This window comes from Falco biarmicus, chromosome 5 (genome assembly GCF_023638135.1).
Source record: "Falco biarmicus isolate bFalBia1 chromosome 5, bFalBia1.pri, whole genome shotgun sequence".
Classification (NCBI taxonomy): domain Eukaryota; kingdom Metazoa; phylum Chordata; class Aves; order Falconiformes; family Falconidae; genus Falco; species Falco biarmicus.
This window is the reverse complement of record NC_079292.1, coordinates 42524042-42548707: the sequence shown is the minus strand read 5'-3', so window position 1 is coordinate 42548707 and position 24666 is coordinate 42524042. Positions and strand designations below refer to the sequence as shown.

The window sequence follows — 24666 nt, the reverse complement described above, 5'->3', positions numbered from 1 at the left end:
AATACAAAAAGTTTGCAATGATTAATATAATAAATGATGGTGTAATTCTATAAAAAATTAACATATTTTATGCATGCCACTTCTAGTTTAGTCTTTATTGCCCTCAGACAGAATCCTAATATCATCAGAAAAACTGTTTGTCAATATTAAAAGCAATTTACATAGTAAATACACTCCAGCCTTGTTACATCACCATCTGGGTTGACTGAGCACTCGTGTTGGTACCAGGAGGTGCTGGTGAAGGCAAACCTCACGAGTTTTCAGCCTGTCCAGCTGTCACCATGGGAGGGTGACAAGTGCCAGCATTTCCACCCTGTGGGAAGGAAACAGGTTCAGTGAGAGAGCAGCAGGAGGTCTTTGTGGAGAAGGGCTCAATAATGGAAAGTTGGAAGGTGCTGGAATGGGCAGGTGTGAGAGAAAGAAGACCCCAGGGGAGCAAAGAAGGGTCTGCACTGAAAGAAAAAAGCAGAGTGAGAAGAGCAGACAGCCGAAGAGGAGACATGAGAGGCAGCAGAGCAAGAGAGAGGAGAATGAGGCTGGGAATACCAGCTGGAAGAGGATGCAAGAAAGATGGCCGTAGCAACTAGTAACAAGTCTTCTGGGCAGATTGAAGGAGTCAGAAAAGGAGAATAACAGCTGCTTGCAAGTGCATGTCTACCAGCACTTGTCTCTGGACAGCTCACTATGAAACTAACGCAGTAATTCTTACATTTAATTTGGTGTTTTCATTCTATTCACAAACCAAGAGAACTGAAGATAACACAAACCAAAAGAAATGCAGATAAGAGTATGTTCTCTCTTTCAAAACTCAAGTGAATCTTTTCTGAGCTGTTGCTGTGCTTTCTGAATTGTGCTTTCGAAGCTGAGCTTTGAGTTGTTCTGATGTTGTTGAACATCAGTACTAAAGGTCTTGAAAGGATCTTTGTGAGATGTGTGTTGCTCTAACACACAGTGAGGAGGTGGAGCGAGTGTTCTCCAGTTATGCAGACTGCCAAGCTTCATGTTATGAAGTGCAGGAATTCAGGTCACATTTTGGCCACAGGTTAAAACTGCTAACTCAGTAGTGCTTTTAAACTTGTTGGAGTGGGCGTAGTTATCCTGGAGGAGTGAATTGTAGCACCCAAGTGTTTTTCTGAAATATGTCCCAAGGTGAGGGCACAGATCCACAAAGAGACTTTAGGCATGGAAATATCAGGTGTCTCCCAGGGTGGACTTTTCCATACACTGTCAGAGGAGACTGAAAAATCAAAGGCATTTGTGGTTAATGATGGTTGTGCCTAACCTAGCCAGCTGGAATCAGGCTATAGATGTGCATCTAAAACACCACACTTTTCCTATACTCAACACCTTAAATGCTATTAGGCAATCAATAGATTTTAGATTTGAAACCCCAAACTTCCTCTTAAAGGTCTTCAGTGATTTCTTTGCTTACAATGGACTTGACTTTTCTTTCAAAACATGTAGCATAGTTCTGCACACAAAGTCTTGGGAGACAGTTCTTATAGTAGTGGTTTTGTTTTAGTATAGGGATGACTGGGTAGAGAAGACAAAATCATGAAGGAAAAAGTGCTAAACTAGAGTTTGTATTTGTTGGAGAACCCAAGTTGCACAAGCACTTCTGTACTAGTTACCTTGCTCACTACTTTGCTGTAATTTACTGCAGTTGTGATGAGAACTATTTCTCCATTCCCTGTACGTCTACTTAGGGCACTTTTTCCAATCCAGTTTAAAAATCTTTTGAATTCCCTGTGATGCCTTGTTAGAAAATACTTCCAGGCAGTGTCCAGCTCTTTTCTGGGGTCTTTTGGGGTTGTGTCATGTCCTTCATAGAGAAGAGCTGCAGCTGTCAGACCTGCCCACAGATGCACTGATTGTGGTGGACAACTCTGACAAAATGAAGCATCGTCTTGAGGTCAGCTGAAAGAAGGGTGCTTTTTTCTGACAGCTGCTGTTTAGATAATCAAAATTGCCGAGAAGTCACTGTGTTGTCTCCCTCTGGAAGGAAGCTTTACAGAGTGGAAATAGGTATATTTCTATGTTTTCCCACCTTTTGTAGCATTTATTTTGTCTTGCTTAGATTAAGGCTTAATCATAGGCTTTTCAGCCCCAGTAGATTTCTGCTAAATACTGGGAAATACAAGTGATGCTGGTTATGCACGGGAAGATGCACAGAAGGCATTGCTTAAGTCTGTTCAGTATTATTGAAACAGCTACACAAACTATCAAACAAGACAAACCCCAGCTCTACAGGTAATGGAGGTGTAATTCTCATTACAAGCCTGTGGTTCAGCTTGAGGGAAGCAGACAGAGCCTTTGTGTTCGGTGGTTTATGTAGCTTTTAGGAGAGATGACAAGATTCCATGGTCAGGGCAAGAAAGGCTCAAATGGGAACAAGCATTGCTTAACTCATCTGGCTAAGGAAGATGAAATATCGTTAACCAGCATAACAAAAGTCATCCCTTTACTGAACCTGCACACACCCTGGCTAAGATAGTGATATCGGGTAATGGCTGAATTTGCTAGCTTTCAGATTAACTTGATGAAGGAATGCAGCTTAGTACTGAACTGTAACCTAAAAGGTAAGCATGTTGGATGCCCTTTCTGTAGATGAGCTATCACATCTGTGTTGACAGAAGAGCTGTGCTGTCCTCTCCAGCACACGTGTCACTGGTAGCTCACATGTCCTGTGCCCCACTATCCTGCCTGGAAAGCCTTACAGCTGGTGGCCCTCAGCAGTGGAAGTTTTCTAGAGTCTGTATGTGCCAAAAGCTGTAAGTCTGGGAAGAAGGTGGTAAGTTTTTGTTATTTTTCTGTGGCTTGCCGTTAGGGAGGGATCAAATTCCTGACTTAAAGAAAGACTGGTCACGCTAAGGGACGGTGTTTGATCCTTTGTCCCAGTTTGCCATCTAAGGATGCACCCAGGGTGTGGTAGCCTGAATGTGCTTGGGGTGAGGAATTGGAGGTGAAGAGACTACTGTGACAAGAGCAGATTTAGCACCTGTCAGGTCAGAGGCATCTTCTGTATGGGTGTTGAAATCTCCTAGGACGGTGAGCCTTGTGTGAACTCTATCATCATGTCAGACAGCATATCTGTCATTTTGCTGGGAAACCCTTGTGTCTGGACATCTCTGCTCTAGCAGAACACTCCAGTTATTCTTCCCGTTGCCTTTACTGATTAAATGGAGAGTCTCCAAGGATTTTACATCAGCAGAGCTGATCTTAAATTTCAACTTGCATATGCCAGGTATTTGCTGAGGATGGGAGGTTGCCTCATGAGCTGCTAATGTGACACCTTTTATGACGGTTGCGTTCACATGACAACACATCTTTTTTTCCTTTTTTTCCCTTTTCCCTTTTCCTGCTTTTCCCTTTTCTCTCAATATGGAGGAAGTAAAGATTACAGGAAACATACCAGCATTTCTGGCCCTCTTGATGATAAAATTGTGGCCAGCGTTAAAAGAAATTACCAAGAGCAGAAAAGTGTCCGAAGACAAGGCTATTTCATTTCTCAGTCTGATTTTTCTTTTTTTTTCTTTTTTTTTTTAAGAGCTCAAAGTGTGAGGATAATGTAGCCACTATTTTCCTACATCATTTTTTTATAGTCACTGTTTTGTTTTATACTCCTGTCCCTCCTTCCTTCTCTGCTGTCACCTCTGTGTGAGTGGGAATAAGACTATATACAGTGGGTCTGGCATTAGAAGTGGCAGTTGGCCAATGTCAGTTGATTTGTGCATGAAAGACAAAGCCTGTTTGCTTGTTTATTTTCTCACACTGATGGAGTTTTGCATGTAGCTGGATTTAGAGCAAGAATCCAAAGGGGGTGGCCAGGATCCAGGCAGTGGCCACCAGTCACTCTGGGGGAGACGTTGACAAGTGGCCCAGACTTTGCAGTGTGTCCTAAAGCAGGGGAACAGTGTTCATTAAACACAAGCTTAATCAAACAGGGCAGGAGGGTGGTTTACATGAGAAAAGATATATTCTTTACTTAACATTCACAACTTGCTTGTGGATTAATTAGCCCATCTGCTACAACAAATGTATTCCCATGTCTTTGTGTTGACTGTTAAAAGTGACTGATTTCTCTACCCACTTAAAATAGTACCCTGGATTCCACTGAAAGTAACCTTTCTGAGGCAAGGAATTTATTTAATCATCCACTAAGAACCTGTAAGTGGCTTGCTGTAAATAAGTGCTCAGCTGTCTACGGCTCCCAGGGTAACTATATGTGAGCGTTAAGTTTGGGGATAATGCAGGAGGCAGAAAACCCTTAAAGAAGCTATGTGAAGAGAGCTTCCAGCCCCATCTGTAGTATTGGCTTTAAGTTTTAAAATAAATTCTTCTTTCGCAGCCCCAAGTGGGCAGGACAGCTGCCAGCATAGAGTAATTCAGCTATAGATTTTCTTCTGAGAAAGGCAGTATTCATAAATTAGGTGACCTTTATGCAGCTCAACAAAGTGTGTTGATGATCTTCAAGTGACAATTTAAACAAGTACTGGGTGTCCGAAGTGCTTGTATTTCATCAGAAACCAACATAAAGGATGGAATGTTTTTAAAGTGTTTAAATTAAATAGTTATTTAAATGAAAATAGAGGTCAGCCATAGGTTCCCAGGATAAATTAAAATGTGTATCTTTTGTGTTTTTTCACACCCACATGATTTTAAAATATTATTATTCTTTAGAAATAAAATTTGCATGTAAATGGCATTGTTGTGAATTTTTGCCTATTTCCTCAAAGTGATAAGTATTGACTGATGTGAATAAACAGAGCTTCTGGTTTTCCAAAAAAATCTAATAATATGTTTTGTATGCTATCCAAATATCTTTTTGCTTTGCTGATGCAGATCTGTGATAAAATGGTTAGCTTACGCCAAAAGCTGTGTGGTTCAGCTGGGATACAGAAGGATTGCATGTTTTATACTTTAATAGGGGGGGAAATTGATACAGAGCTATGTGATATTTGTTCCCAAGCATTTGCTTTTGGGAGAAACACCATACAGTTATACGAAACGTAAAAAGTTTTAAAAGGGTTTTGGGAGGCAGGAGAGTAATTTTTCTGTTCCGAGGGCTTTAGGAATGAGAGTTACTCAGAGGGCCTGTAGGACACTCTTGTTACAAACCCTGCAGAAACTGTGGAATATTGTTTCCATGATAGGGTCTGAGTTAGAAGCAATAATGAAGTGGAGCCTGCAACTGAAGAGTGACTAGAAGACCCAGGCTCAAAGCTTTATCTCTAATTGCCTCTGTTTGATGGGGCTGAGTCTGAACATCCTGGCAGTGTAACTCGTGCTATTGGAGAGGATTTGCAGAAGCTTGCTCCTTAGGGAAATTTTTTTTTTCTTGTAACATAACTTGTTCTTTGACTGTTCTGGCCCTTCCTCTGATATACCATTGGTATTTTTCCATGTAACTTAAACTAACATAACCTAAGGTTGTAAACTGATGGATGATAATGTAAGCAAAAAAATCCTAACCTTTTTGGATTCGATCATCAGAGAAGCCATACAGATGCATTAAACTCAGATGACCAAGCTAATTGCTCTTCATATTACTTGATCACAGTCTAGGCTGCAGTGGTATGCTACTTCTGGGGATCCCAGGCATTCAGCACAGGGAAGTTTGAGTTTTTTTATGTATAGAAATCTGTTCAAATGACTTCTAGCCTTCACATCACCATGTAGCATCAGCGTTAACTAGAAACATCAACTGACCTTTGCATTGGTGTGTTTATTTTGTGTGTCCTCGTGAGTAACGTGGCTATGAAACACTGCTGCTTTGGAAGTTGTGTCAGAGGAAAGCTTGTTCTACCTTGTACTCGAGCATGTACTCTGGAAATGTATTGAGTTGATATATACATGTAATTAATGGTCAAAAGTATCATAGCCATCCACATAAATAGGACTGTGGTTACATGTTTTGCCTCAAATGTGACATTTTTAATTGCAAATGCTTCTCCTGACAAGCTTAAAAATATTACTGAAGGCTGCTAAACGGCTCTTTTGAGTTTGCTGGTATTGTTATTGTTCATGTATTTCCTTTTTTTACAAGAAAGTTGCAGGAATTTCTTGAATGAAAGAGTGATGTGACAAAGAATCTTTGGTTTCAAACAGTACTTTCAGGCATTGGGGAAAAGTCCGTTGTGAGGTCTGTCCCATTTCTGGGGAGGGTTTAGACTTTGTTTGTTAAGCCGAAGTTTTGTGACTTCATTGTGTTTACAACAAAGTTAATTTGTGCATGAATTTGCAGTACAATCCTATTTATGATTTGCTGCCAGTGTAGAGATTTTCCCAGGGATATAAATATTAACCAGGTTTTGGTACCCTTCAGATATTCATATTTCTTACTAGAAAACCCTGCATTTCTACCCCAGCACAGGACCATCTCATCTCCACAGCAGCTCACAACAGTTAAGTCCTGGAGGGCAGTTAACAGCAGTCCCATTGCTCTGGAAACAGCAGAATGGTACTTTCTGTGTAAGGATGTCACACAGCCCCTGTGTCCAAGGGGTTAGCTACTGACTGCCATTGACAAATTACCCCTCACATTTTCTAGTGGGCTGGTACTAGGGAATTTTGCTCTAAACACCTGAATTCATATGAATTTAGCACCACCCAGCCTTGCAGTTACCTTTTTTAATACCCTAAGGCTTCATCGAGACTGGGAGGAATTTGCTGCTTTGCCTGTAGCAGAGAGGAACCTTGCCACAGTCTTCTAGTTTTGCCAAGCTGTGCTGCATTTGCAGCATAGTTTTCTGCTTTATTATTCATCTGTTCATAGCAAATTATTTCTTCAGTTTGTTTGCTTTAGATTTCTTTCTCCTTAAAAGAGCAGCAGCTGACTGAGCTAGTCAAATCTTCCTATCTTTGGTCTTAATGACTGTATAATGGCCATAGCAGATAAGTGACAAAACATTGAAAATTGGCCTTGTTTCTTTTTAGACAACAGAGACATGTTTATTGACATCTGCATTAATAACAATGCTGTGCCAAAAATCCTTTAAAACAGTTGCATGCCACAGAAAATGCTGAAATTGAGAATTAAAGGCACCACTCCTTTTTTATTGGTATTTTATAAGGTAAATAAAATAGTGTGACAGAAAGAATTTTAAATGTCGGGGTTTAATACTTCAGTTTCTTTGCTGTGTTCAGATTCTGTTGGGACAGTTATGGAAGAGTTCAAAACATTTCTAACTTCTAGCAAAGATGGAAAAATTTATTCATCTTCCCAGCTCTGTCTTCCCTCTTACATGTATGCCAAAATATGGTCCAGTCAATGTCAGCATGTAGCTTGATGTACTACGCAAATAATTAATCACCATATATTTTACACCCATTTTCTCATGCTGCCTTTTCTTTTGCGAGTAACCATTGGTATATTTTTCTGTTTTTCTCTAGGTCAATGGGAAGGACCTCTCCAAGGCCACTCATGAAGAGGCAGTGGAAGCTTTTCGCAATGCCAAGGAGCCAATTGTAGTTCAGGTTTTACGACGAGCCCCAATTAGCAAAGCTCATGGCAGCTCTCAGGATGTTCGGCTTGTGGATGCCAGCACTCAGACTGACATCACTTTCGAGCACATTATGGCTCTGGCCAAACTAAGGCCTTCCACACCGCCAGTTCCTGATATCTGTCCTTTTCTACTTTCAGACAGGTATGGTCTATCTTCTCCTGATGATTACCTGTGGGATTGAGGTATTGCAATTGAAGGCTTGCAGCCTTCTCTTGAAAAAGTCTCAGGAACACTTTAAATAACTTGTTGATAACCACTGTCCCATTCAGGCTTCAGTGATGTTTTCCTAAACTCTGCTCATGGATTAGAGCACAGGAAAGAATCTTGGCCATGTTTACTTTGTGTTCATGTGTTTGTTCATCCAAAGCTAAGACCTAGTCAAGAAGAACACTTCTGAGTTCTGAAGTACCAAAAAGGCTTTTTCAAGCCTAGAAAGAGCTGTCTTGTTGCTTTCTGTTCTTCCAAATTTTGTACCAAAAAATCAAGGAGACAAATTACTTAATTCAAAGGTCCCTTTATCAAAAGCAAAACAACTCCAAAAATGTAAAGATCAAAAGTACAATTTTTGTACCAATGACACCTGTCATATGGCAAATGACATGAATTACATTATCCCTCAGTGGAATTCTTTGAAACTGAACTGAATGCAAACACAAGCAGGTGACCCTTGCCCTCTGTCTGTAGCCAGCAAAAACTACAATAGCCCTAGAGCCTTTCCACTGACTTCCTCACCTGCCACACATCTCTGCAGAATTGATGCTAATGGGGAACATACCACTTTTGATTTTGATGTAGCTCCATTTTTAGAAGTTGAAGAAGCTGGGTAGATGATTATCTCAGAAAGAAGTTGCCGGCCAAGTGCTGGATTGAGCCTACCACTTACAGCTGCACAGCTAGGAACACAATATGTGTATATTTTTGAATTGTTACTGGATACTACTAAACTATGTGCTGCTGTAATTGAACTTCCCATGCCCTTAGCATGGGGAAAAAAATTTTACCATTGCTAAGGTAGATGCACACTCAGTGCTGTGTGGCTGGGATCCAGCCCTAGGTTTAAGGCTGTACCTAAGTGCACATTGTAAAGACCTCATTCTTTGTGCTCCAAACCCATTTAACAGTGCAGTTTACTGACATTTTTAAAATGTGCAGTTGCTCAAATGCACTTCACCGTTCTGTAGTCACTTTAACAGAAGAGGATAATGCAAGTTGTTTGATGCAAGTTCTTGAACAATTTGTGAGCCTGTGTGTGTTGTAGATTGTGGACGTTCAAGACTTTATAACCAGATAATTAGTGAGTTGCCCCTGGCCATGACACAGTACATGAATCTGGAGTTAGGTACCTTTATGAGCATAAGGAATGCCAAATTGTCACAATTAATAATTTGGCCCAAACCAGACTTTTTTAAGAAATCACCCTGTGTAAATCTGCCTAAAGAAGAACCAACAAAATGAACTCAGACAGAGTATGAGCTTTTGAAAAAAAAAAACCAGCCTGTGCTACTTCTTGGTACATTTCCTTTCAGGCTGTCAGGCCATTCAGAGTAACATTGCAGAGGTGAGAAAAAAGCAGAGAAGTGGGATTTTTTTAATCACATTTTAATTTAAAAAAACCTATTGTCTCATCTACTGATGTTGTACTGCTTTGTTCCACATAGCTGCCATTCTCTTCACCCAGTGGAGCATGAATTTTATGAAGGTAATGAGTATCTTTCCAGCCTGCCTGGTGATGCAGATAGAACAGAGGACTTTGAGTATGAGGTAAGATCTCTGGCACACTGCAGCTTCTCTTTCTGTTAATACAGGTACGGTATTTGCGCAGCTGATAGCAGGCTCCTCTGAGAAAAGTAAGAGGGGGAATACTGCTTTAAAAATAGACACCAAAGACTGTTTTATGTTATATGTGTGTAATGTCACAGGCTTTACTGGGGTTAGGCTACACATATGAAACGTGAAAGCAAAATTCTGCAGTACGTGGCTACATACAAGTCCAGGAGGCTTATTAAATATGTTCCATCTTTGTACAGTGGACACTATAACTCAGATTTTTTGCTTTTGCAGTTTTAACACTTTAAGGCAAGCCTTTCCAAAATTAAAAATGGTAACTGGAAACTTAATTGGTTCCCCCCCTCCCTAATTTTAAGATTTAATTTGCCTTGTAGCTCATGCCTTAGAGATCAGTCTTCCAGATACTTTACTGTGTACTTGAGTGTTTGTAAGATCAGGCTAAAACTTAGAAAATTAGTATAATTTCTATTACTTGCTCTCTGATAGTTGACATTGAAAGTATTGCAATTATAAGAAATTGTGCTCTGTACCACAAATCTCCCTTTGCTGTTAATGCAGTGTACTCTACAGTGACAAGAGTGGATTATTTCTCAGTCACTGGAAAATCATTATGTGAGGCTTCCCAACATATTAACATGATTGGTGATGTTCATCTTCATTAGGTTTTCATTTCAATATCTAAATTGTCTTCTTGTAGGCCAGTCATTAGCTTCTCATGTTTTCCACTGTCATCCAGTTACAAAATATTTGTAGGGACAGGCATAAGAAACAGATGGTTCTTTTTATTATTAAACAGTGCTTTGCACAAGTTCAAGTTACTGTATTTTAAATAAGAGTGATTATAAATAATTAAATATGTCTAATACAAGATTAAAAATATCCTGTCCTCCTGTTTGCTTTACCTTAAGAAACCTTTCTAAAGGTTTCGTATAACTGGTTGACATTTGGAAATGAAATGAATGGCAAAAGCTTTGGCAAATATGCCGTGTGTTCACTTTTATCATGTCTTTAGCAGCTAAGATGCTCTATTGCAAGTTCAGCTCATTGTTCGTTTCTTCTAGCAGCCTGGGGAATCTAAGTTCCCAGGAAGCAGAAAAATCAAATAATAATCTACTTAGTGAATCTCAATCAGAACAAGCAAACTTTTATTTGAACTCCTCAAAAAATCGTTGCTAGGGATTAGTGAAATCATTATTTCTTCCCAGTTGGGTTTTGGTGTGATATCTCACAGCACAAGAGTCTCAGAGCTTAAGTTCTATTTTGAGTCCCCATGTGTAATATAATAATAAATTTCTCTGTCAAGTTTGTTTATAGTACTTCTTCCTTAAATGTAATATAAACTATTTTTCTAATAATATTTAAATAAATTGGTAATGTAGGTATCTAGAAAGAATATTAAAAAAAAGTAAGATAAAAATATTTTTCACACTTCAGTCAGAATATCACTGAAATACTAAAATACAGTTTTTAAAGAGTCTACCTGGTGGAATCAAGTTAGGACCATTGTTAATCCCTAATAATGGCTGACCTAAGTATTGTGACAAAGGCAAATGTTTGGGCAGGTTCTCAGTTGTCTGTAATCTCTTCTAATCACACCATCATAGTCATTAATTTGCTGTCAGCTGTGATTCAGTTGCCCAAGGCAAATTCACTGAGTGATTGTTTCATGTGAAATTTAAACAGGGAAAGAACTGTCTAGCTTCCTTTGAGAAGATTATTTTCTACTAAATGTGCAAGTTTTGAAGGAGAAACAAGAACATCTCAGAGCTTTTAAGTAGCAGAGCTCTAAACATGAAAGGCATTCCCAAATTTTAGGTCCATATGGTAATATTATGATTTAGGTTACTCATTGGTTGTATTATCTGTTATTTCAGGTCCTTATAAAACATTATTAAGCTCCCTTGCTGTAACTAGGTAGCTGGAAGACTTGAGAGCATTGTCCCCAGAGATATATATCTCCATCCAAAAAAGTCTCATAAAGGACGGAGTCAAAAGGGATGTACTAGCTGCTGTTGACAGTCCAGGGGAGAAGCAGCAGGACAGCGAGTGGAGCAGAGGCTGTGGTCCAATGCTGTCAAGGTCTCAACAGTAGTATTGGTTTAGGTGTACCCTGCTGTGGCCACTCAGTCTTGCGCTAGCCCTGATGTTTTCTAGCCCCTTAGTTATGCCAACATTACTTTCTGTAAAACAGATGTGAGAAGTAATCCAATACTTTCTAAAATCAAATTTTTAGAGGGGTTGTTTTTAACCTAGCCCAGCTGCCCAAACTCATTTCCAGCATAGCTCCACAAGTTGCTGTGGGAAGCAGCATTCAGGGAAGGAAAAAATGCTCAAGCACTTGGGAAAACAAGTTAAAATCAACATCGTCCATCCACCATCTAAGGGTGAAAGGAGCAAGAAGAGAGAGTGCAGAAGCTCTGCTCATGCCACCCTGCGGGCTGCAGAATGGGTGGAAGAAGCACAAAGCATTCTCTGTCTCCCACCATTTGATTTCTCCTGTATTCAGGGGAAAGACGTTTATTGTTATTACCATTCTTTCTGTAGGAGGAGGATTGTATCAGTGCTCCCTGATTTTACCATATATATTTTTTTTTAACAACTCTCTGGTGTGAACCTTAGTGAATCATCTAATGTGAACAATGTAATGTAAACCTTAGTGGTGTTCTTTAGGGGTCAGTGTTAGGACTGGTACTGCTTAACATCTTTGTCAGCAACACGGACAGTGGTATTGAGTGCACCTTCAGCAAGTCTGCCAACGACACCCAGCTGTGTGGTGCAGTCAACAGGCTGGAGGGCCGGGATGCCATCCAGGGGGGCCTTAACGGGCTTGAGAGGTGGGCCTGTGCAAACCTTATGAAGTTCAGAAAGGCCAACTGCAATGTCCTGAACATGGGTCGGGGCAATCCCAAGCACAAATACAGGCTGGGTGGAAAATGGATTGAGAGCAGTCCTGAGGAGAAAGACTTGGGGGTGTTGATGAAAAACTCAACATGATGCACCGGCCTTGTGCATTTGCAGCCCAGAAAGCCAACCGTATCCTGGGCTGCATCACAAGAATGTCCAGCAGGTCAAGGGAGGTGATTCTTCTCATCTACTCTGCTCTCATGAGACACCACCTGGAGCAGAGTTTGGATCTGAGGCCCCCAGCATAAGAAGGACATGGATTTGTTGGAGCAAGTCCAGAGGAGGGCCACAAAGATGGTCAGAGGGCTGGAGCACCTCCCCTCTGAAGACAGGCTGAGAGTTGGGGTTGTTCAACCCAGAGAAGAGAAGACTTCAGGGAGACCTTATAGCAGCCTTCCAGTACCTAAAGGGGGCCTACAGGAAAGCTAGAGAGGGACTTTTGACAAGGGCCTGTAATGATAGGACAGAGGGAATGGCTTTAAACTGAAAGAGGGCAGATTGAGATTAGATATTAGTAAGAAATTTTTTCTATGGTGGTCATGAGCCACTGGGATAGTTTGCCCAGAGAAGTTGTGGATGCCCCATCCCTGGAAGTGTTCAAGGCCAGGCTGGATGGGGCTTTGAGCAATCTGGTCTAGTGGAAGGTGTCCTTGCCCATGGCAGGGGGGTTGGAACTAGATGATCTTTAAGATGCCTTCCAACCGAAACCATTCTATGATGTTTTCTGTGATTCTATGATTCTGTGATTCTAATCACACATAGCAAAAAACCTAGCTGGTATCAGGAGTGGGGTCCAGTTTCCAAGCTGTACATTAGCATTCCTGTTGTACTAAAATGATACAGATAAGCAGCTGACAGGTCTCTGTGGTAAACTTAGTAATTTTATATGGATTCAAAGCCAAACCTGGAGATTTCAGAAAGGGACTGAAACAACATAGTGAGCAGAAAAGAACTAGAACACCACCTCATTTATTTCCTAGAAATGGTTTGTGAAGAATACATCAGTTCTGAGACACAAATACGAAATACTCAGACAAATCAGGAAGTAAGAAAATAAGATGACTAGCAACTGATGTGCTGTAAACAAGAAAGTTTTCCAAGAAAGGGAATGTCCTGGAAAGCTTTGATCATCTTGGAACTTGCTTACAGATATCTGCTGGCATTGAAGTACCTGAGTTGCCACCACAAGAAACAAACAGGAGGATCACACATGATAGCCAGCACTGGGGATATGGACTTACACTTGCCAATGGATTTGGTAGGATTAGACACTTACAAGACTCTTCTCCATTTGTAAGCTTGAAAAACCCAGTGGGTTGTGCTCAGATTGTCATACCACAATGAACTCAAGTATAAGCCAATTCTCCCTGGGAGGCTCATTAGGCTCCATACAGTACCATACTTTAAACAAATGGCTGGGAAGATGACAAAGCTGGGAGATTGCTGATAGCCAGCTTGAGCATTCTTATGTTGCTCCTGCAAAACTTGTCCTAAAAGGAAGCCGAATTGTTGATAGATATTGAGACAGGGGTCAGAGCCACCATCAGTCAGTGTCGGGGGGAAGAGATCAAAAGATTTGCAATGTTGGCATAGCCAGATAGTCATGAGGACTTTTAAGATAAAGCAGGAATTGACCAGTTTGTAAATGCTCAGTTGGACTTGCAGTTGGTATCACTGAAAGAGAGCCAAAAATACTCAGGACAAATCCACCCAGTCTGGCTGTGAGCGGCTGTTGCGCTGCTGGAATTATGTCATGTGATGAGTATATGTCACACTCTGTGGTACCAGTGAAGTGAAAAGAATAAAAGCATCACAGCTCCCAGGAAATCTGTGTTAAACATGACTCTAAAATTTGTCCTTGTGAGAGGAACAGAACTGGTGCTGGGGAGGAGTAAATAAGCTAATGGACATGCACTTCTTTAATAACATTTCTGAACCTACTATCCAGGAGAGAGAAACATTATATACTTGGTTTGGAACATCAGCAGTAATACAGAAATTAATGGGACAAAGTCACTTAAATGGTGGAACAGTGAAAAAAAGGTAAAAAAAACCCACTCAAATAATGTTGTAAAGACAAACCTGGATGAAAGAAAGCATCACAGATGTCTGGTCCTATGTATTCAGTCTGAGGAGACTGCCTTTCAGTAAGAGCAGCAGAAGAAAATAGGATGTTACAAGCAGGCACAAGCAGGTGGTGTCATTTAGTCAACAGGTCCAAGGGCAGAGACCTTCATACCATCTATGTATTGAAGTAGCTTTTGAGCAAAAGCAAATTGGGAAGTGATTGGTTTCTGCTGTGAGTGCAAATATCTCTGGGGAATTACAGCTTTTAAAATCTTGTATATCTGAGATAGGAAAAGATTCTTATTTCTAGCTGAAAGCTTCTTACAAACAGCAAAAGTAGACATCCTTGAGCGGGAATAGCAGTGGGTGGAGGTAACTTGTTGCATATATGAGGAAGAACAGTGTCTTGGTTTAACTTTAGCTGGCAGCTAAGCACCATGCAGCCATTCACTCACTCCCCCCACAGCTGGGTGGGGCTGAGGATTGGAAGAGTAAAAGTGAGAAAACTCATGTTTTGAGATAAAGACAGTTTAATAGGTAAAGTAAAAGCCACGCACACAAGCAAAGCAAAACAAGGAATCCATTCACTACTTCCCATGGGCAGGCAGGTGTTCAGCCATCTCCAGGAAGCAGGGCTCCATCAGTCATAGCAGTTACTTGGGAAGACAAACACCATAATGCTGAATGTCCTCCCCTTCCTTCTTCTTCCCCCAGTTTATACATACTCAGCATGACGTTATATGGCATGGAATATCTCTTCGGCTAGTTCAGTTCAGCTGCCCTGGCTGTGTTCCCTCCCAATTTCTTGTGCCCCTCCAGCCCTCTCGCTGGCAGGGCCCAAGAAACTGAAAAGTTCTTGACCTAATATAAACATTACCCAGCAACAACTAAAAATGTCAGTTTGCTGTCAACATTGTTCTCACCAAATCCAAAACACAGCACTGCACCAGCTACTAAGAAGAAAATTAACTCTATGCCAGCTGAACAGGACAAGTAGGCTGAAGTTTGCTTTCAGAATTGAGGAATTTTTGTTGGAGTGAGGTTGAGTGTTAGTTGATGTGAATGTGCGGAGACCAACGTAATTGCCTAAAAGACTTCCCAGCTCTGATTTGTTCTCATTTCTAGGCAAGTGATTGCTTCAATACAATGACATAGTTGGCAGGAGCCTGGAAAACCACATCAATGGTACACCATGCCAGGATTAGCATTTTCAGAGTGAAAAAGGCAGAGTGGCAGCCATTGTGTTAGCCTGCCTGTATCTGATGACTCTGGTTTTAATGTATGCAAATGCTAGTGCTGACAGATTGAGGCAGGATTAAAACCAGTACCTGGGAGAAGTTGTGAAGGGTTGAGTTGACCGTGTATGAAAATGTAAGGTACTCTGATGCTTTTCACTTCAGGTCTTAGAAACCATTTTTCTTTATTTTACCTTTTTGCTTCTTTATTTTACCTTTTTGCTCAGGAAGTTAGTGCATGTCAGTAGATCAACAGACAACCACATGAGGCATGTACAGGTGAAATCTTTCTGTGGCCAGTTTGTATGAAGCTTTTTGTGTCCAAACAATTAAAGGATCAGAGGTCCTGCAGGGAACAGCACCCACAAAAGGGCACAGTATTTTGAGAAAAATCCATGTGAGATTTCTCCCACCTGATGCTTCTGTGAAACTTGAAGCGTGAGCTAGAAACTACACACATACCGTTTTGGTTCCTCCTGTGCTCTGGAAAATAGGACTTCTGGAAATTAGAAGATTTGTATGAAAGTTGCTTTACTCTATTATCAGTATCTCTTCCTAAGTGGAGCAACCTCTAGTGCTCTGAGGGCTGGTTCATACCTCAGGGCAAAAATGAATAGTCTTAAGTTCATGTTCTGCTTTTTAGACCCAAGGGACAGATTTTCAGTCAGAATAAGGAAATAAATGTGTGTGTATGTGTGTTGAATATAAGTGCTAATTTATGGTAATGCACAGTCGTTCATTTTAAATGTTTTGATAAGTATTTGCACTCACAAGTCTGTTAACTGTAAATGTAGATTAGTCCTTTAAGTTTACCACTGGCCTGATCCACACCCGCTGAAATTGCTAAGTTTTCCTGTTGACCTGAGCATTTTTGGATCAGATGCTGTCAGCTGTTCACACAAATTACTAAAAATAGGCCTTGAAGAGAAAAAAGCTAGAAAGCTTTGAGAACTGGCCATGAGTAAGGTTTTGTGTAGACCTCCTCTCACTGAACATTTAAAATCCCTGTAGGAGACAATTTTATCCTATTGTCTTCATTTCTCTTTCTGTATCTGAGCATTGCAGCAGATGCAATAGAGCAGTAGCGCAATGGCCTGCTCTTCCAGTAACACTCGTCCCATCATGATGAGGGAAGGTGTTTCAGGTGCAAATTCAGATTTCCGTTTTCTGTGATGTAACGCTTTTGGTGTTTGATTTTATTGATATTTTTTCCTTAGAACAAAAAAGGGAGTGATTTTGTTCAGATTAGCAGTCAGAGTGAGGCTGTTTATCTGAATAAAGTTACTTGACGCATAGGTATTTGCGGGTTGAGGCCCTGGTGGGCCACTGTGTGGTCTCCAGTGACTTTCTGAAAGGCCCACCACTGCTGTAATAGGCCAGGAGAGACCTGCCTGCCCTTTGAATTCGTATTTAAGGCCTTTTCAACACATGGATTATTTAACCAGTAAACCAAACAGATCTGTCTATCTTGTAAATACATATTTAGGGGCTTTTTAACATGAGGATTACTGAGCTGATACCCTGTAACAGCTCCCTTCAGAGCTGTGATAGCCTGCAAACACCCCTGTGCGAGCATTACAGGCACTTGCGGCAACGCATTTGGAGCTCCTACTTCAATTGCTAACACCTGAATAAACAGCTTTTATGGAAGCAGCTTCTGTGCAGATGCTGCCAGCACTCCCAGTCACTGCAGTCAAGCTCTTTGTTTTGTTACCTGGTGCGTGTTTCTGTACAACAAAGATAACCCAGAAGATGGATGTGCAACCATCAGAATGGAAAACATTTGTTAGATAAGAGTTTTCTAGAAATTCTTTACATGTAGCATGGAATTTCTCTGCACAGCTATTAAGTCATGGTTTTTATTTAACAGTATAAAGGGGTGGGAGAGAGAGAGAAACCTTTTTTTGGCAGGGATCACTCAAGCCAAGTTCCAGCCATGTCTAGGTAGGCTGACAGTGATGTGAAGGGGCAGAACTGCTAATACCTCTATGACTCACTATGAGGTTGTGCTTGTTTCTTCTGTATTTCCTACTGTGATTGGATTCTTTTTTTCCCTGAGCTTCTTAGAGCTCGGGATGAATCAAAGAAGAGCCTTTAGTGAATAAAAGGTAGGTTTTGAATTCAGCAACAACCAGATGTAATTTAAAAGAGAAGGCTTCAAGAAGTAAGAATCCTGATAGGAATGTGGGTGTTGCAGCATAGAAGAGCTGAAATGATGGGCAAGGTTGTGTCTTTCCATTGTCATCCGAGCAGGCTGGTGTGGTAAGGGGAATGTGAAAAGGCTTGCTGGTGAGTGTGGTGTAGATTTAATGGGAAAGCTGATACCTCTCACCACATGCCTTACCTTATGCAGCTGCTGTTGTGGTGGAGGGACTGATCTGACAGCTCAGAGTGGGATTAGATAAACTGGGATTTACTGCATTATGTTTGTTTTCTGACCATCACTTCGTAACCGCCTAGCAGTTATGGCTGAATCGTGGATGCCCCGTGGTATAGAGATATTTTACTGGCACTGTTATTCTGATTTTTGGTGGCAACTCTTAATACTATATAGTATCTCCTGCTAAGAAGTATCATGAAGGAGGTGCACAGGTACGTGTGTGCCTGTGATCTGTGGTCTTGGTTTCTTCTGAGAGTTTTTCTGGTTTGTGGGGTCTTGGGGTGGGTTTTTTTTCGATTCCTACCTGTGATATCATACAAATCCAGAGAAAAAAATGGACTGTATTTCAAAGCTATTAACTGAAAAGCTTGTGAGGAAGCCTCCTGAACAAATAAATAGGTATTAGAGTTGTTTCAGTTGGACCTGAGAATATGCTAAAATGGCTGGGGCTTCTAAAATCCTTCCCTGAGTTTTTTCCCTTTTAACTCAAAAGGAGTTCTGAGTGGCAAACACCTGGCCTGTGATCCAGCTGACTGTCACTACAGACTAGAAATGGAAAAGGTCAAAGCTAAAATGCAGAAGTGGTACTGGGATTTTTTTTTTTTCTGTAATTATTTGAATAACACTGCAATAATTAAAAGAAGACTCTTTTAGCATGCATTTGGTGTACTACAGCACAAGATTATATACTTCACTGGCATTTTTATTTTTAAAATGCCTGGGGATTTAAGTCAGCATAATTTATTTACACATAGACAATAATAAATATGTAATTTCTCGCTAACTGTGGCCAATTGTACACTGTAAATGAACAGAGGAGTGGCAAAAGGAGCAGTCTTTTCCTTTTACTTTTTCATCTGTCTTTTTCAATTATAATTTAATTAAACTTAATACCATTCCACTGAGGTTCTTCAGTGTTACTATGTTCTGTATTGCTACAGGAATTCACGAACAGGTGAGCTAAGGACAGTCATATTGAGAGACTTGCCAAGCCAGTCAGTGACAGAACTGGCAGTAAAACCCAGGAGCCTTTACTTGTAATGCATCTGGTTTTTGGCCATTAAATCACTCTTCTTCCTTGCTAGTCATTGGATCATTTAGGTGGAAGAGGATGTCAGTGTAGTTTCTGCCACAGTTGTTTGTTTATTTTAAATGTGTTACTGGATGTCATCACAAAATTCTGACATTCAAAGCAGGTGAAGTTGCTGTCATCTCACCTCCCCTAAGTAATGAATATCCCAATTTAGGAATTTGAATTGTGTCCGCAACTACAGAGGATCACGAGAGAGTGGGGAGAAAAAGACACAAAACTGACATGGGCAAATTTATCAAAGTTATTACCGTTTATTGTGTTTTAAAACAAGAGGAAAATATATCAAGTCAGTGATACTCATTTGGTTTCATGATTTCATAAAACAAACACAGGGTTACTCCTCATTTCACCTGAAATCTAATAAAAATTTTTCCTTGTTGTCAGAGCTTATGTTTTTCCAGGAAAATAAAGAAAAGTGAGCTTAGTTCAGCAGCACTTTATTGTTGGGCAACATTACAACATATGGTATATGTTTTTCACTCAGCAAAGGAAGAGAAAGGTGCTGGCAATATTTTCATATTTATGGAAATCTTTGGATTATAAATCTTATGTTTTAGAGAAATGTTTTGTTTAGAGAGTTTTTATACTATTATACCACCTACCTCCCAATACGCTTTACAGTGAAAATGTTTCTAAGGATTTTATTAATGCTATTTTTCATATGCCTTCTGCTTGAAAGTTCATGTAGTCTGTCTTGGAGACATGGAATTTAGCTATACAGACAAAAGACAGGTGAAAATAATTTATTCTACATATTCTTTTAAAAATAACCTAAGTCATGTTAACCAGCATATTATAATGTTGCTATTTTAAAGCTTAGTATCCTAGGAAATTCAAGAGCACAGGAAGCAAGGGCCAAATCCCCCTAGCAAGAACGAACCTTTTATGGGAAAATGGACTTTAAACAAGGTTTCAATATTATGCATGCTGGCCCTTCAGAGGAGAAATCAAAAAAGCAGGAGAGGTCTTTTCTCTAGAAGTTTGCTTTTTTATTTAATGAGGCAGCTCTTCAAAGAGAATGTGATAGTCATTCCTGGAGGGCATGGTTTGGTGAGCAGGAATACAGGTGAAACTGTATTGTGCATCAAAAAAGCAGATGATGAGTTTGCTTTGTATTTCATCTCATGATTTCATCAATCTATACAAGTATGTGTTTGGGGGTGGAGGACATTTCCATGTGCAACAGAAGTTTGAACAGCTGAAACTCAGCATGGATATGATGCCCATAGACCTCATTTTGGTGCCAGGAAAATAAAAACGTGTTTTAAAAGTCATTGCCTATTGCTTTATGTGCTTGATTTATAGGCACATGTATGTGATTAAAATCTGCATATTTTAGCTACACATATTTTAATACGTATGTATCTCAAAGTAAACAAGAGCATGGATGGGGTGGAATTTTGGCTTAATGCTTGCTAAGAATTTCTAATTTTATAAGTTCAACTTTAAATTTAGCTTTTTAATAGTATTTTGCCTTTATTGTGTCTGAAAGGCGTAAACTGAATTACAGGAAGGTATGTTTTTCACAGCTGTCTAAAACTGAAGAATTACATTTTCAACCTGATTTTAATTAATATTCCAAAATAGCCTTCCCACAGTTGTAGATCAAGGCTGTCCAAATGTGTGGAACTGTAACTGGTTAGGAGTTTGAATCTACAGCTTCATGTTCTGCTCTGCAGATAAATGTTCGCTGCAGCAGATGTTTGCACATCTGCTGTGCCTCCCCATTTTGATTGGCTGGCTGGGTGTTTAGAAAGTGCTGATGAGGCAAATAAATCTTCTGATGCGTTTCAGGCCCAAAGCAGGCAGGCAGCAGTAATGATGTTCAGACAGGCAAGTGCTGGGCAGTAATGTTTTGAAATACAGCAAAAATAAAGTATGATTTTACCTGCAATAGATGAAATTTATTGTAAAAAGTGAAAGTTAATTATGCCAAGTGTTTCTCAGCTGATTTGAACTGCAGCTATGACAACCTGTAAGTGACTAGACTTTGTGTATCTAAGGCTTGTTGGCTAGAAAAAGGCACTTGCTACAGTTTAGAAAGAGGTTTAAGCTATGAAGGGGCTCTTTAATAAACTTAGGAATTGGGAATCAGGTTTAGAAACAGCTGCAGTGTATGGTTTTTGGAAGGGGAATAGCTGTCTTCTACTGGGGGCTTAAAGTTCCTGATCTTATCAGAATTCTTACTTTCACCAGGTTTTCCTCTACTCTTTGAAGCATGACAGATTTGAATATTTTTATACCATTAGAGTCAAGAAAACTCCAGACATTGGGGTCTTCTCCTGAGGAGGTCAATGCTGTATCAAAGAGTACATTAATGGACAGACGAGGATATATCTGACAATGTCAAGTGTGGAGGCTGGTTTCTAAGTACATAGAGCTTTTGCAGCTGTTGGACACTTTCCAGACCTTAATCACCAACACAATCAATAGCAAACAGAAATGTTGAAGTAACTGTAAAGATTTTAGCACTGGTGTCATATGCTAGTACTGTCCCATTCCCTTCACTGGATGTCACCACAAAATTTTCCAGGTTGCTTTCAAGTGCCACTATTTGAGGCAGGTCCAGAAATTGCAGAGAGAGCCTGTCATAGAAGACCAAAGAAGTAGGTGCTGCTTATAGCTGATATAGTTGGTTGTGTTTTACAGTATACAGCCTACCATGTCTCTGGACAACTCTTGCAGTCTTTCACTACCCTCATGGTGAGAAGCACTTCCGTAAATATCTAATTGGAATTTTCTGAGTAGCAGCTCATGTTTGTTCTCTCGCCTGGCTGTCACAGTCAGTGCACTTCCAGGAAGAGTCTGCTTCTGACTTCTCTGGACTCTTGCGTTTTGTACTTGAAGGAAGCAATAAGATCTCCTTATTAAGAAAGTCTCTTTAAAAAGCTAACCAATGTAGTTCTCACAGCCTCCCCTCATAGGAGATGTACTCCAGTCCCCTAATCAGTTAATGGACTTCTACCCGGACATGGAGTGCTTTATTCCTACCTGAAAACCAAGAGGAGGTCCGTTCTAACATTTTATGACAAAGCTGTTTTCATTGGAAAATAGATTGGAGAGCAAATTCTGGAAAGCCCTAAAACAAAAAAGGTAAAGTTTGGTAAAGTTTGAGGAGTTTCTCCTGCACACTCCTTGAATGGCTGAGACCAGTGATTCCTTAGCTGCCTTATTCTGCAATGCTGAAAGCCACAGACTTTCAGTAATGGGGATCAGGACAGAAGCTTTAATGAAAAGTCAGATTTTTTTTCTTCAACACATGTAATAATAAATCTCTTTATTTTACTTTTTGTCAAAATTGTCCAAAAGCAAAGGACTCCTTTGGAATATAGAGGCTGTGAGCCAATGTGACAGTTTAGTATGTTCACACATACTACACAAAGGAATAGTTACTACTCCAGTCTGCTAATTTCATTTTACCATAAGGTTCAGTTTATGCCTCGTCTGTGCTATTCCCACCTACTTTGTTCAATGAGAAGAAAGTGAGAATGTAGAATCTAAGATTAGTGAAAAGGAAACCCTTCACTGCATATCATCAGCTAGTTAATTATACTTTAAACTCTTCCCATATCCTTGCAACTTCACACATGTATTGAGTGGAAGACCAAAAGTGAGGACCAAAGCTGGTTGCTGAGAAATACTATATATAAGCTGTTCATCATGGATCTCTCTGCTCAGAAAGCAAGATTTCATGGTTTTCTCAAGTGCAGAACATACCAGAAGGGGTGCTGCGTCTGAAGCAGGTGAAAACATATCTGCATATGTAACGTAGGAAAATATATGTATATAGATAAGTACTTCTAATAAATTAGCATTATTGGACCATGGGGAAAGAACGGAAATAAAGAGAATTAATGGGAAGTGGAAAATTTAGGGATGAAAGTAAGACCATGGCTTAGTTGAAATAACAATGTATGCTAAGGACATTTTGCTTTGCAATAAGTGTGATCATCCAGACAACAGGGGAATTTTTTTTTTTTTAATAGCGTTTAATAATTCCCGTAAGAGTTGATTTTTTCAATTCATCTTTTTGACAGGGATCTGAAGGTTTGGTGTTATGCATGCTAGCTAAAGGGGAAAACTCAGGTTCATGGATGTTTGTGACTTCCTGGAGGATATACTGTCAGCTGTTGAGCCTTTTGCAGCCATGAAGTCTGTAAAGGATTATTTTATTTTCCTTCCTTTACTTCCTTATGAGATACACTCACTGTAAAGTCCACCATGTGTCTTTAGGCTCAAGGCTTGAAATGTCCTTTAAAAGCAAGTCAGAAAGGCTACACCAAGCCTGCAAAGCCCACATTAAAAGCTGTGTTTATCTTATTCCCATATGCTTAGACCAGGGGTACTCAAACTGTGGCCCACGGGCCGGATACAGACCCCCGGGGTCCTCAATCCGGCCCCCGGTATTTACAGAACCCCCCCGCCGGGGCTGGGGGGGAAACCAAGCAGCCGCAGGTGACTGCCTGCCACTGCATCCGCGCACCAGCCCCCTGGTTAAAAAGTTTGAGGACCCCTGGCTTAGACTCTTCATTGCAACACTAAATTTGCTCATAGCACAGTGATCAAAGGTTTCTCACATTTGTAGTCCAACTCCACCATGCATCCAACCCAGCCCATTCCCCTGACTGCTCTGTGACTGCCATCTGCCCCCTGTCCTTCACCTGTTGGGAGTTTCAGCTGACACTTGGGTGTCTTCCTCCTCCCACTCACAGCCATCAGACTGTTACTGATCATCACACATCAGACTGCTGAACATAGATTGGCAGACTTGCCATGCCTTAAGTTACTCCATTCTTTGATTTCCTACTATGGGAGTGACTATAGTGCGCACCAAAAATTTTCACTCCAGAGCTGCTGGGAAAGAATGAATTCCCATATCCAGTGGAGCTTCATTATCAAAGAATTCATCAACTACAGGGCCAAATTCTGCTCCTACAGTTGCAAGATGCTATTTCATTAATAGGTGCCTATATGTCACCACATTAATTCTGGGTTTTTCTGCTACTACTTTTTTTTCTTTCTTTCTTTCTTTTTAACACTGGTATCATTTTCTACAGCATCCTGCTGTCCCAGAGCAGTCTTTGTCTGGACACAAAGCAGCATGTGGCTCTAAGTTAGCTGTAAAGCAGGGATCAGCAGGAAAGTGATTTTGTTTTTCAATATTTCTCATTCTGTGTTCTGTTTGCTTCTGGATTATGCATTTGAGAAATGCTTGCTGATGTTTTTCCTTTCTGCTTTGATGTAAACAAATCTTGTGTCAGAGATTCTTAAATCTAAACCAGACTTTAAAAAATGAGGATTAAATGAGACTTTAGCCTTTAAGGTAGAGCCCCCACCCCTTGGACAAAGCATTGTTTTTCCCCACCGTGTGGAATGGAGATAACCCTCTGCTTCTTTATGGTAAGCTACCAACCAAATCCATTCTGGCAAATCTGACACCCAATGTGATTTGTCCTTTTCGATGCTGTTTATGAGAAGTCACAACAGTCTTCTGTCAAAATTGATAAGTGAGAAGACAGTGGGGAAGGCAGTTTTATTTGTAACAGCACAGCTGCCAGCAGTTCCAGCTTGTTTACATCTAGGCTGGCTCTGTCTTGCTCCATAGCTTTTCTATTTCCATCCAAATAGCCCCCAAGTACATTGTGGATGTGCCTGTCTATGTAAAATCTGCATAACAGAACATACTGGGAGTGT

General features: G+C 40.4%; 1 protein-coding gene across 1 annotated transcript in view; it reads left to right on the top strand.

Moving 5' to 3' along the window:
- Positions 1-24666, top strand: part of PDZRN4 (PDZ domain containing ring finger 4) — a 251477-nt gene that overhangs the window by 198175 nt on the left and 28636 nt on the right. Inside the window, exons 4-5 of the mRNA XM_056341787.1 lie at positions 7393-7646; positions 9164-9266. Coding sequence (XP_056197762.1) covers positions 7393-7646; positions 9164-9266 — 357 coding nt within the window. The remainder of the gene's footprint in view (positions 1-7392; positions 7647-9163; positions 9267-24666) is intronic.